Source organism: Mytilus californianus, unplaced genomic scaffold, assembly GCF_021869535.1.
Source record: "Mytilus californianus isolate M0D057914Y unplaced genomic scaffold, xbMytCali1.0.p SCAF_6, whole genome shotgun sequence".
Taxonomy (NCBI): domain Eukaryota; kingdom Metazoa; phylum Mollusca; class Bivalvia; order Mytilida; family Mytilidae; genus Mytilus; species Mytilus californianus.
In genome coordinates, this window is record NW_026262712.1 from 49,158,754 (window position 1) to 49,172,658 (window position 13,905).

Below are 13,905 nucleotides of genomic sequence, written 5' to 3' on the forward strand. Positions count from 1 at the left end.
TCTAATTTTCATTACTTAGATTGATTGATTGATTGCTGTTAACGCCATTTTCATCACTATTTTGCTATTTTGTGGGGGTCAATTTTATTGTTGGAGTGCCCTGAGAGAACCACCGACCTTCAGTAGTTGGACTACTTAAACCCTGTTACATAGAAGCTTAGTATGTACTTATGAAAATGGTACTTATAAATGTAGCAATGATTTTAAACAGTTATGCCGCTTAACTTAACTCTTCCTCCTTAACTTACTATCTTTGGTAATTTTTTCTTCTCCATCTAAAGGACTGACAACACCATGTACTATATCTCCAAATGATAAATGGTTTATACGATGGGTATAATTCATCTCTGAAATAAATCATCGGAGTTAAGAAAAATTACAAATTTATACAGCAGTAATTATGTGTTAATTGTTAGATGATTACAATTAACAGAATAAATGTATATTCAGATAGTATATAAAATACTATGGAAAAGTTTGTCTCTCGTCTGGGCTAGAAAAAGTCAAGAGATTCAATTTATTTTTAGATCATAATAAAATCAATTATATAGTTGTTGCTGTAATATATGAAGGTTTGAGTAATCACAAAAATGCCCAACCATTTAGCCTGAGAGAACATGATTTATTTATTAGTTGTAATTGGATTTGAAACTACAAATGTAGCTTTCAGTATCTGTGCATGCTCTTATATCGGTGCTTTGTTTTTTTTTACGTTTGTTGTTTTTGTGCTTCGTATCGATCTTTTGAGTTAAGGCAAATGCAATGTCTTTTCTTAAAATTGTTTTGTTATGAAATTGGCTGTGTTTTTTCTCTGAATTGTTTCACATTTTTTATGTCAGGGTTTTTCTCATTGTTGAAGGCCTTACGGTAGCCTATAATAGCTAATATCCACCTCATTTGAACACTGGTGGATAGTTGTCTTATTGGCAATCATACCACATCTCCTTATTTATATCTTTAACCTCTTCAACATATTTTATGGCCTGTCTCAAGTAAGAATTTTGTCTCAGATTTTTTCTAGTTTATTGAGAATTTAAATATTGCTGTCTGATATTTGACAGTCTATGTTCATTCATTCCATACTTTTCTGGATTCAAGGCAATTCATAGCTCTCCACAGGTGTGTGCTTTAGTGGATTACTCGTCATTAATGAGGACTGCATGGCGCATATAGATGTGTTTTTTCAGCTATTCCTGTATTGTTGTGTTTCTGATTCATTAAATTTTACCTGTAAGCTCCATTTATTAACAATGTTTTATTAAAATAAATGTGCCATTTGTCTAGTCAATTTGTAAGTTTTAATCATTCTTTCTTACCATTATCTCCAATGTTAAATGAAATATGAGCATGACCACTTGGGAATACTGGTATTGATCTGTAAAGAATAAATATTCATGAAAAATGTATAGAAGCAATTGAAATAGTTAGTAACAAGTTACACAAAGATGGTGCCCCTGCTGGCTTCTGTAACAGTGATGCCGCATGCCTTATATGACAAGGAAATGACAAAGTTCAACAACCTGTCATTTGTGGAAAATAAACAAATAAAAATTCTGACAAGATGAACACTTTTAGTATATGTACTAACACCCTAAAATGGTTGAAAACTGTTGGAGGAGTTTAATAGCTGAACAAACCACATACCTTATGTGGGACAGATGGTTGGGATGTAAAGGGATAAAACAATATGCTCCTACCTCCCATTTTGTAATGAGGGCATAATAAATTCATCACTTTCGTACAAACATTTTAATGTTTATTGCAATTGGTTGCGATTATTTTCTAATTTCAAATAATTTGTCATCACTTACACCTACGTTTTTGAATAAAAACAAAAACAGAAAGGATGGGCAGAAAGATATCGCATTACCTTGAAAACCATTAATAAACTGATAAAAGTTGTATGTAAAATGTCCTGGGCAGTATAGTGGTATTTTGGAAGGAAATTCTTGCTCTACTGTTACAAATGTATTAAAAGTTTCTAAATGAAATCACTATTAGTGATCAATTACAAAAAGATGTATCCCCAATTAGAACAAATCTATGATATGTATTTCTTTCAGTAAATGATGATTGGCTCCGGAAGTTAAGCTGTTGAATATTTTGAAAAATATCTTGAATCTACCCTGTCTTGAATGAAAATTTTGAAAACTTTCTAAAAAAAAAACATATATTTTCCCCTCATTACAAAATATAATATGTCTTACATCAACAAAAATAAAGAATTACAATTTGTACTTTTAATATAAATCACCAAATAGGTAACATCTGCTTTATATTATTAAACACTTTTCAGCAGAGATGTAATAATATCAAAAAGTTATATGAGCTCACTTTAGTTCATCATGAGTAAATATAAGAAGTGAAAAAATACTAGATTTTGGGAACAATCTATCATATTAACATAAAATGTCATCACTGAAAACTGTTCAATAATTCATCAAAATGATTTGTTAGAAAAATCTAGTTATACTTGTTACATGTATTATCTCTTAAACTGCTACTCATCATGCTCATCAGCCCATGATTTCTGATTGATACACTGATTTGAAAACAGTATTCACTTAGAGATGGAATGGACTGATCTAATTTGAGATATACAATTATCAATAAGATTTACCTTTTTTTTAAATGGACTGCACTTCATAAAAGATATTTCATCTGGTTATTAAAAAAATGTCTTCTGATCTTGGACAAAAGTGTTGGAAATCCCAGATCCATGTTTAGTTACTTAATGCAAATAAAATCTCCCCTTTCTGAGTCTTTTTCATTAATTATTTGAAGAAAAAAAAACCATTTTCTTCAAAAGTCTATTTTTCTTGACGAATTTAAAACAATTATGAAAGAAATACATTTGTTCATGACTTTTCCCTTGTAAATATTTTGGTAAAATCATTCATCAAGATAATTACATTTTTGTAAAATGGTGCAATTTAAGGTATAAATGTTGCAAAATAATAATGCACACTAACAACCTGATATGCCCTCCTTTAATGATTCCACAAAAGGTGAAACCATTATTTCATTTAAAACTTTTTGTATTTTAAGACTTAATTACTTTAGTGTTAGCACATATTTTCAACTCTTCGTCCAATCATTTGTTCAAATTTTCCTACTAAGTTTCATAGTACATACTTTTTCATTATCAAGTCAAAGAAGACACTAATAAATCTATACCACAATTCAAATTTACCTGATTTGAAAATGGAGAGACTTTTGTGGGACAAACTATTTTCCAGCTACATTTGCCTATTTTAAAATTGACTGGACTTTTAATGGGATAAACCCTTTTAAGACAGATTTCCCTTCTATTTCAAATGGACTTTTCTATAACTGGCAAATAAGGCCTTTTTAATGATTTACTATAATTTCATACTGAAGTTATTATCTTGAAATATCAATTTTAATAAATTCCCATTTTCATGGGCATATCCCCTGTTACAACAACCATCACAGTCAAACAAAAGTGTTGAACAGTATTTTATGGTCAAAATTATTTCTACAAAAGTGAAAATAAATATGTTGTGGACAAACTAAAGTTATCATCTGTAATTGTAAACAATTCATTTAAACATTCAAAGGAGGAGGTATGATAGAAGTCATTACTGATATTTGATTGATGTTGAAGCAGAATTTTTGGACAAAAATTCCCAAAAATTTCAAAAAACTTGCAAAAAATAAAAACTGAATATATTGGAGGGGATTCCTATGTCAGCCTTGTTAATGTTGTGACAATTTTTTTACAGGATATAATAGATATTTTTACATCTACATTCATTACATACTTTCCAGCAGTAATGTGAAAATTTCCTGCGACTTTGTTGACAATGAGAGTTCCATGAATACGACAGGCATCTGGACGGTGGGATGGTTTATCTTTCCTTAAAAAAAAGAAGAATATTACATTTTGAAAAAATATATTTACAAGATCGTGTTTTTCCAACAACATTTTGTGATGCTTTCTTATGAAATATGTCTGAAGTATGTTTAGCAAATTAATCATTTTGCCCAACTACAACATTGCTCTACCTTGAAATGAAATCACTTGATCTGAAATACTAAAAATGTTAAGAGTTCAAAGTTTGAAATTCAATATTTATATAGTTAAATGATTTAAAGTCAAAGGAAAAAAAGTTGGTTTAATTTAGAGAAAGGTCCTTTTTTTCACAATTCATTTTTTAAAACACGAAATGATGTCATTTTCATCTGATGAACTAATGATGATTGTCTTTTATGAAATGGTTTGATTTTCTTCCATAGAACAGTTGTTACTCTGATTAAAGTGTTTTTAGAAAGATTTTTAAGGTGTTTTATTTTCACTTGTTTTTCCAATGATAAAGGTAATATTGGGAAAGTTTAATACTCAAAAGATTAATTCAACTAGATAAGTTCTCACATGAGTATTTGGCTATACCCAATCAGAAGAAAGCTTATCAGTTTTTGTTCTATGTCAGAAGGCTTGTTATTAAGTGTCTATTTTTAACATATAATTCCAATTTAAGCATGCATTACATATGTATCATGTATGACCTTCATCAAAAGGTTGGAAAGCCTAATATTATATGAATTGTTTGGAAACACTTTCTCATTTTCATTTTCAAAAGACAATGTATAGGTATTTTTTTAAATGTTATCATTTTCAAGGATTAAGAAGAAGACTCAATCTACATATTTTTAGTTTAATTTGTTACAGCAGAAGAAAAGAAAAATTCAATCAAAAAAGTGTGTCATATTAGTTTGCTTTCTATATGTATTTAATCTTGTGTAATTTTTTTATCTTTTTTCGTTTGTTGTTTTGCACATAAATCAGGCTGTTTTCTCGATTGGATTGTTTTACATTTGTCTTTTCGGGGCCTTTTATAGCTTGCTTCAGTCCAGGCAATTACTGAAAACTGTAATATTACATTAAAATGTAATATTACACAAATCTGTAATATTACTGTTTTCTGTAATATAACATTTGTTTTAAGGAAGTAGGGGTTATCTCCCATTAGTTGGTACAAATTAATTCCTCATCACAGAAAACCAATTGTTTCTAGGTTGTTTTTTTTTTTGTTCCTCCAAAAACTAATAGTATATATATTTTAAAGTAAAACAGCAACAAAAAATATATAAAATCTATCAAATTGAATTTATTATGTTCATTTATTTTTTACTCAACATTGAAAGCTAACAAATGATATAGATATAGTTTAATCTTCACCTTGTCTAGGAATTAAAGGTAAAACAATTCTTCTACTTGCATATCGTAATGTACATTTTAAATTTATATAATAGATGTCTATTGTATGAACTGAACTGGAATAGCATTGCTGTAGGGCTGTAAGTTTGATATAATGGACCATTACAGTAATAGATGGAAGCTATTACTAAGATAATAAAAATGGTGCTTATTGTAAAATTCCATTTTCATTCCAATAAAAGTTTTAAGGTTGGTCATTTCTTTGTTCAATGTACAAATGTTGTATACAAATTAAACCCCATGACTTTTGAACCCTCAGAGAATAAGAATAAAAATTTTTATTAGTTTTAAAATCCAAACAATAGGATTGTTTCTAAATAAACAAAAAACTAACAAACATATAAATAACATAATGATAGATGGAAAACAATACAATAATGTAGCATTGAAAAAATAGAGATCATACAACATACCTCCTCTATAAAATTATTATTTCAAATATCTTGAAATATTACATTATAATGTTAGTCACCAATCGCACACAGTTCATATATTGACAATTATTACATTATACATTTCACTTATGCTGTTAACAATGATAATTAATTAATAAATATATCACATTCCTCACAAGAAGACTATGTTTAATAAGTTCTGTACATGTTATGAAAAAATGAAATTCATCTTCCACCTCTTTATGGCATAAAGGACATATACATCCTATTTTCTAAGGCTGTTTTATTGTTGACTATGGCAAATATTGGCAAAATTGATGATTTATACAGAGGAAAAGATTACATGTGTTTTCATTCTTGATTTAATTTGATATAATGAATAGCAAAAAGCTTTGATTGAATTTTATGTGTTTCAAAAAAATAAATGACATTGATCAGATGAGGAACAGCCAAAAATATTTTGACTCCTTGGGTAAATCTTTGAATCTAGCAAAAAAAAAAAACTGTTTTAATACTTTAACAAATGATTTTTTTTCTCTTTGTTATATAAAGGACAATTCACTTTGAAATGATTTTAATCTTTGATAGAATTTGATGCATGTTATAAACAGTAACGACATAGTCTATTGATAATCAATTTCAACAATTTGTAGTTCTGATTGACTTTTGTATAAATCATCAATTTTGTCAATATTGGCCACTGTCCATAAACGACCATTTGCCAAGCTATTAACATTGACTCTGCAGAGCATGGCATTTATATGTGCTAATGCAGAGTCTTCTTTGCCGGGCCATTTAAAATTTTCACCACTAGGGTGCATGTATTTAATGGAGGCCCAGTCCTTGTTGTCTCCTTCGATGGCAGTCACCACTCCTGGATACCATCGATCCTCAAATGCAACTGCATAATAGGAGTTTATCTCCCATGTTGTTTCTGTATCTGGAAGAATAAATTTTATAACAAGTTCATATATATTTCATCTTTATTCATTTTCAATTTAATTTCTTTTAGTTTATATAATGATTAAGCGTTTATATCAAAAGGTCAGGGTTTGCAATCATAAGCATCTTAAAACAGGTAAAATATAATAAGGAAGTGGGTTTTAGTGGTTTTAAAAACCACAGCTATAAATTTATCATCAATCTTATTATCTAGTTATTTTAGCAAGTGGTGTCCACCAGCTGTTGATGCTAATAAACTCATTATAATGACATATGCATCTATTAAATCAACGGCAAAACAAAATTGTAAACAGGAAATAAGGTTACAATTTTAAAAAGGATTTTCCAAAATGTCAGCAATTTTTTTAGGGAATGGCAATTTATCTTTTACCAGTTTAATAAAAAATATTGAATATATTATTTGGAGAAGAAAATTTTAAGAAATCAGATTTAACTATTTAGTTTTAATGATCAGTCAAATGACATTTTTTGATAGTTATTCATTAAATACATGTGTGCATACCTTCCTCTGCAGTTACATCATGATCAAGTTGGGAATTTGAATCCTACAAAGAATAAATGAATTTAAATATTTGATTTGATCTGAAACAGAAATAAAATATAAATGCTAGAACACTAATGACATGTAAACTATTTTATTTTAGTATATACAAAATATAAGAATAGAGAATAGGTATTTTATAAACAAAATTAAGGCCCTAGGAGGGCATATGGGCATACAAACAATATGTCTATAGATATAAGAAGATGTGGTATGAGTGCCAATGAGACAACTCTCCATCCAAGTCAAAATTTATAAAAGTAAACCATTATAGGTCACAGTACGGTCTTCAACACGGAGCCTTGGCTCACCCCGAACAGTAAGCTATAAAGGGCCCCAAAAAATTAATAGTGTAAAACCATTCAAACGGGAAAACAAACGGCCTCATCTATATAAAAAACGAGAAACGAGAAACACTTATGAACCACATCAACAAACGACAACTACTGAACATCAGATTCCTGACTTAGGACAGGTGCAAACAAATGCAGCGGGTTTAAACGTTTTAATGGTACCAAACCTTCACCCTTTTTCTGAAACAATAGTGTAACATCACAACATAGAAAGACACACTATAAAATATCAACTGAAATAGCTTAACTCAATCAAAGGACATATTAACACCATTGAACATACACTGAACAAATACATGTATATAAACATTTGGTTAACAATAATGTAAACACACTTTACATGTAGAGTTTACCTCATAAAAAGTCTACATTTGGAAATATGTAAACTACTGTTCTCTGTTAATGATTAAGTTCGTATAAATACTTACATTTTGGATGTCTCTTGATACATCCTGGTCTATATGGTCATTGGAAGGAGTTCTTTGATCTATTTTTTTAGTATTTCTTCGTTTCTTTTTTTCTATTAAAAATGAAGTAAAGCACATTTGTTATTTCTGAAGACGTTACATTTTTCAGCTAAATTGCTTTTGTATCTGTTGATTTTTTAAAATATTAAGTGATTTTACATACAGGTCTATCAAATATAACTCAATACTTTTTTTTCTTATTTCTTGTCATTTGGCATGTTTCAGTGCACAACTCATTGCAACTGAATTGTCAGGATTTTTTTTAACTTCAAAATGGCAATAACATGAATAAGAAGGAATGATATATGAAAGAATCACATAACAGTTTAAGTATGGTTAATCGATTATTTAAGTGTTGTAAATTGTAAAAGTTGTCATGTACCAAGTAATATAAATACTGGGATATTATCAAAGTTTCTAAGTTTAATACCTGGGGCTTTAATGATTGGCATATCTTGGTCATCTCTTTCTGTAGCACCTATGAAAAGAAACCTTTAAATTAATTCTTATCTATAGTGAAATCTGAGAAGGCTATATATATCTGCCATACAATGATATCCGTGAAACTGGGGGAGGGGGAGCACAGTGCATTTAATCAGTTATAAATGTGTATAGGATTTTTGTTTATAAATACTTGTTTTCAGCAATTAAACGGTCTGTCAAATACTTATTTTGGGATCTTATCTTATCATGCTTAAGTGAATACACTCCAAAAAAATTAAATGATTTTGCTTTCCTATAGATTTGAGTTATAGTTAAGAGAAACAGAAAAATACCTTGCTGGTCTTGATTGTTAATGGAGATCTGCTCTATAGCTTCAGACAGCTAAAAAAAGAAAAATAAAGCGCATAGTAATGTTTCCTCATATTTTTTTAAGACTCGTATATATATATTAGGGAATATAATAAAACTTACAATTTTACTTTCTGTCATTACAATAAAGTATATGGGGTCTTCTTCAAATAATTTGCTTCTATAACTTGCTTGTCTTAATTTGTTATTTTATAAATTGATAAATAATTGTTACAAAAAATATTCATATAAACTAACAACTGATTATTATGAAAATAAAATAAAGCATTAATCATATTTATTTATGATATATATTAAATATATAAGCAAGTATTACTTGCTCTTAAAAATAATTGTAAACTCACCACAGGTTCACTAACATCAGTATTCACTTCCTCAGTGACATCCTTCTCTATTTCATTCATTTCTTTTGAATCTAAAAAAAATGAAAATAGTACAGAATAAAAAGAAATGTATTATTCTTGAAAAAAGGTGGGTCAATATCTGTAATATGCACTTCTTGATTAGAAACATAAATTAAGATGATAAGTTTACTATTTGTTTGCAAAGGGCTGAATTTCAAAAGAAAAATTAGTATAAAAAAAATTTGTCTTCCATTAGTAGGTTTCTGTTTGGTAAAACAATTAATCACACTTTATCAGTCAAAAAATTTAACCATAAAAAATGTATAAATTTCCCAAAAAGCCATTATACATATCCATGTTAACAATATGAAATCAAAGTACTGAAGTACTGATCATCGGATGACTGCAAGTTCTTGTGGATGGTCATAAGTACTTGTCACAGAAAAAGATCACATCTCTATACCTGAAACTGAGGTTAATGTACAGAGATATATTGTAGAAAATACTGCATTACAAATGTACTACTTAATAAATTAAGCTTAAAATTTTATGATAAAAATGAATGTATTTGATAATTAAGTTACCATAGATCAATTTAGGTTTTGCAGCCTGTTTTTTCTGTTGAGTTTTGCCTTTCTTTCTTTTCTGCTTAGAAGTGGAAGGCTCTATGTGTTGTATAAGCTATCAAACAAAAAATATAATGTTAACCATCAAAGCATTTTTATTTCAAACACAGAATTTAAATGGATACTATGATAATAATAATAATCTTTATTTCAAGAGGTATGTTTAATTAGTATAAACACTTCTCACACTCAATTCACTATCCTACTAAATTCTACATAACAAGATAACATAAATCATACAGAATAATAAATTCATAATTTAAGTTTTTGGTCAAGGTTTACACACAAACTGATTTGATAATGCTGACGACTAAATTAGTTGAGCGAAATCAATAGAACTTTGAAAAAGAAGCTGTTTGGGAAATTATATGAAAATTAGAACAAACCTCAGGTTCATTGGTCTCACTAATCATGTTAATTGTTTCCCCAATTTCATCATCCTCATTGTCATCCCTTTCTCCTGATTCTAAAAAAAACAAGCAAATGAGACACTTTTCCATCCTAGGTATTTGTTCTGTTGCCTACATTTTTTAAGATTAAGTTTTGCCTCTTCTTTCGTTTTTTTTTTTGTTTAACTTAATGGTTAAAGTCATGCATATAGTTGTGCCTGCACTAACTCAGGAACTTTAGAATGTGGCCTTTGTTAGTCTTGTAGATTTTTTTTTTAAATTTTGATTTATATGTAAGCAATGCTAAGGTGATGATCATTTTCCTGAACTAGTATACATGCATGTTTCTTGGCCATCTCTATCTGGCCTCTGCAGTGGAGTCTCAGTGGTGTCCTTGGGCAGTTTTTCTTTTTCTTTTACTTTTGAAAGTACCTGTTTTCATTCTTGTTTCTATACATTATCCGATAGCTATTTAAATTACTGTCCTCGTCATTAGGTGGAAAGTTGTCTTGTTGGAATTTATACTTCATCCTCTTTTCTGTTTTTTTTTATAAATATGGATGCCTTAACTATTTTTTTTAATCATTTTCAAAAATATACGACAACTTTGATGTGGAAAGTAGTAATTACATTTACCATTTATCAGTTTTCTTTTTGCAGGTTGGCTTTTCTTTTTCTTCTGCTTTTGTTTAGGAGAATTTATTTCTGTGAAATAAAATGATTTTATAATATACACACAGTCAGTAAGGATGAAAACATCTATTATCAAATTTTTCAATTAAAGTGAAATATTTTGCTAGAATAGGTAGTTCACTTGATTTTAATAAAATCTGATAAGGGGCATTATGTTGACCAATAAATCATGTGGTGCTATCACACACTGTCTATGAGATAAAAATCACATTTTGACCTCGGTTCCTTAGCTTGTTATCCTTTTTTATTATTTTAAAATTTTGATGCAATCATTTCTGAAAATTCCAAAATCATTAACTTAAATCATAATGAAATTAAAGTTGATTTTTTTAAAACATATAAATTCTCTATTTACCTAATGTAAATGACGTTTCATTTTCAACTGGAATGACTTCAGTATCCTCCAGTTGTTGTTTCTGTTGGTGTGCCAAGTTTTTTGACACACCAGGCCCACATGACAATTTGGATGGTGTCACAAACTTTATAGGTTGAGCCTGTACTTTTGGAAGGAATTCCTCATAACTTGTTGATTTGACGAATTCCTCCTGTTTAAGCACAGGCTCAACATTTTTTAGTCTGTGGAGAAATTCTCCATGGCCACAATATTTTATTAGTTGCCTCTTCTGCACCTCATCCCTTACACAAAATATAAGGGAGAGATCTATTGTTTGCAGATCAGCTAACTTTCTGATGTTCTTAACTATCTGCTTGATAGCCATGGATTTAATTCTTCTCTCATTGGACCTTAAGGCATTAAATGCCTCATCTGGAGTTCTATATTCCTTATTTTGTCCTGGCATCAGCTTAGGTGTTGATATGCTGTTATCATTGTTTTCCCTATTGAAAAATAAAAAAGATGTAAATCCTTTTCAAGATTCTAACAAATACCCCCCAAAAAAGATTAATCAGTTATATAAATACTAAGAATTTGTCTACCTAGGGAACTGATTACCTTAGCTGTATGGAGAAACCCTTTTGGGCATTTTGGTCCTCAAGCAGCTTTTCAATGTTGTACACTATTTGTCCTTACGTATACAATTGTTTTAATTTGAAGCCTCTCTGATGAGTCTTGTAGCGACAAAAAGTGTGACTGGCATAGTAAAATTATAAGCATTTTTCTTTATCTAGATATTTATTAATAAATGTGTTGTTATAGCATGATATACATATTTTATGCATTTTGTCCAGAACTTTATCATGAGGAGTTGAAAAAGATTGTGTCTCAAGTTTTGGAAAAAATTTGCAAGATTTTTCTAAGGTAACAGTTCATTAAAGCTGTTCATATCTAACATGACAGAATTGTTTGAGGTCAATATAAAATAAACAAGTTAATAAAATGAATGGAAAAAACAACAAATATGTAAAACTGTGTCACTTGCTAGATAATGGTAAACATAAAAATAACAAAAATGGAAATGAATTATATGTTTGTAAATTATTTAACAACTGATGATAATTTCCAGTTTGTCTCCAACCCAAGATTTTAAAAAAAGTTGAAGCTTCATTATATATGATGAGGGCAAGAAATTTCAATTAAATATATCCCAAGGTTGCAGATTGCATCTAGCATTAATATATCAGGTATTTCAATTTGTTATGTTTAAACCAGGGTTGAAACAGATGATCTTTATTTATCAACAAAGCACTCCTAACAAATAAGCCAGTCAATCCTGGCACCTTATCAGTTTTTTTTATCAGTAAACCTCATAACTACAAATTAACATGTCACTTAAATTAACCCCATGCTGCTAGATACCACATCATACAATGAAACATGATCACAAATCAGCTACACATAAAAGAATAAAAAAGGGGGGTTTAAAAGATGACAAAATTGTATCTGTTTTGAAATTAATGTGTTTTATTTGAGATGGAATTTAAATTAATCTTATATATTTGCAACAATCTAATTGAAATTTGTAAGTGAAGATAAAAATATCTGAAGTCTGAAATATTATCCATGTAATATATATATGGCTTAACTTAATTAGAGGCTGACAAGTTTATCAGTAATTTATGATCAATGTCAATGAGTGTGTAGAAGTAGTTTTAGATAAGAAATTTATCTTTGAAACTGGCTTATTTAATGTTATGGATGCTTTTGATCCTATTATTTTGACATTGCTACTAATTAGCTTTTGCAAGTTTGTTTACATTAAGTATCATTACAATTCTTTAAACATGTGCTTGGTTCTTTTATTGATTCATCTTCATATGTGGTTGTCCCAATTAGATTTGCTAGTTTAGCATGCCTGATAATTCTTACATTTGCACCTTTTTAACATTCAACAGTTTGTAAAAATGATATAAAATTACATCTGAGAGAATGATTTTTTTTTGTTTGGTAATATTTAGTAAAAATAAAAACATAAAACAAAGAAGACATAAATATGAAATTCATAGATTATTACTTTTATTTATAATTAGGTATAAACTGTTTTAGAGGCATATGTTCTCAAACAAATATATTAACTGAGAAATAAGTAGATTAACTAGTAAATTTCAACGATATAAATTCTTTGAGTTTAAATGCTCTCAAATACGTAATAATATGATTTTTTTATTAAGGATGTTAGCCGCTCTGAAATTCAAAATAACAAGCTTAAATTACACTTATTTTGTGAATAAGTTAATATTGAAAGTAGATTATTAAAGGACCATAAAGAATGAAACAAAACTACAGAACTATGAGCTTGTTTCTAAAGACAAAGACTTTACAATACGGTCGGAAAAGTATTCCCTCTTGGATTTTTTTAGTTTTATCAATAAAGAAATTTTATTAAAAGAAAAAACCAACATTTTTTTTTAAGATTTAAACAAATGACTTATTATTCTGCATGCAATAGATTTATGAACAGAAAACTGGATGCTAATAGTGGGAACATAATTTATGTTTAATATCAAATGAATAAAACCAGAAGATTCAGAAAATCTGACAAGAACAACAATATGCCCAGCAAAAGACCTTAATCTAAATATATATGCAAATTACTAGTAACCATGTGTATTAGCTGGTTTATAATTTATATCATTCATTTTCAAAGCTATCAATTTCAGTTTGAATATTGTCAGTTACATC

General features: G+C 28.8%; 2 protein-coding genes across 4 annotated transcripts in view; both read right to left on the minus strand.

Moving 5' to 3' along the window:
- Window positions 1-13,905, minus strand: part of LOC127706783 (endoplasmic reticulum-Golgi intermediate compartment protein 2-like) — a 62,127-nt gene that overhangs the window by 7,641 nt on the left and 40,581 nt on the right. For all 3 annotated transcript variants that reach the window (XM_052211472.1, XM_052211470.1, XM_052211471.1), the window contains exons 6-8: window positions 3,786-3,881; window positions 1,317-1,375; window positions 249-347 (exon numbers count right to left, since the gene is read on the minus strand). In XM_052211472.1, the coding sequence (XP_052067432.1) occupies window positions 249-347; window positions 1,317-1,375; window positions 3,786-3,881 (254 nt within the window). The remainder of the gene's footprint in view (window positions 1-248; window positions 348-1,316; window positions 1,376-3,785; window positions 3,882-13,905) is intronic.
- Window positions 6,190-12,004, minus strand: LOC127706782 (uncharacterized). The gene is made up of 10 exons (XM_052211469.1): window positions 11,182-12,004; window positions 10,770-10,838; window positions 10,131-10,210; window positions 9,703-9,799; window positions 9,119-9,189; window positions 8,738-8,786; window positions 8,392-8,439; window positions 7,923-8,014; window positions 7,103-7,145; window positions 6,190-6,577 (listed from the first exon to the last, which is right to left on the minus strand). The coding sequence occupies exons 1-10, from the start codon at window positions 11,624-11,626 to the stop codon at window positions 6,261-6,263; spliced, it is 1,311 nt and encodes a 436-aa protein (XP_052067429.1). The 5' UTR covers window positions 11,627-12,004; the 3' UTR covers window positions 6,190-6,260.

Excerpts from the sequence above, each read along its gene's own strand:
- LOC127706782 (XM_052211469.1), bottom strand. The coding sequence starts at position 11,626 with ATGCCAGGACAAAATAAGGAATATAGAACTCCAGATGAGGCATTTAAT. Across the intron at positions 10,839-11,181 it reads TGAAACGTCATTTACATTAG|AAATAAATTCTCCTAAACAA; the intron begins GTAAATAGAGAA and ends TTTATTTCACAG. Across the intron at positions 8,787-9,118 it reads CTGATGTTAGTGAACCTGTG|CTGTCTGAAGCTATAGAGCA; the intron begins GTGAGTTTACAA and ends TTCTTTTTTTAG.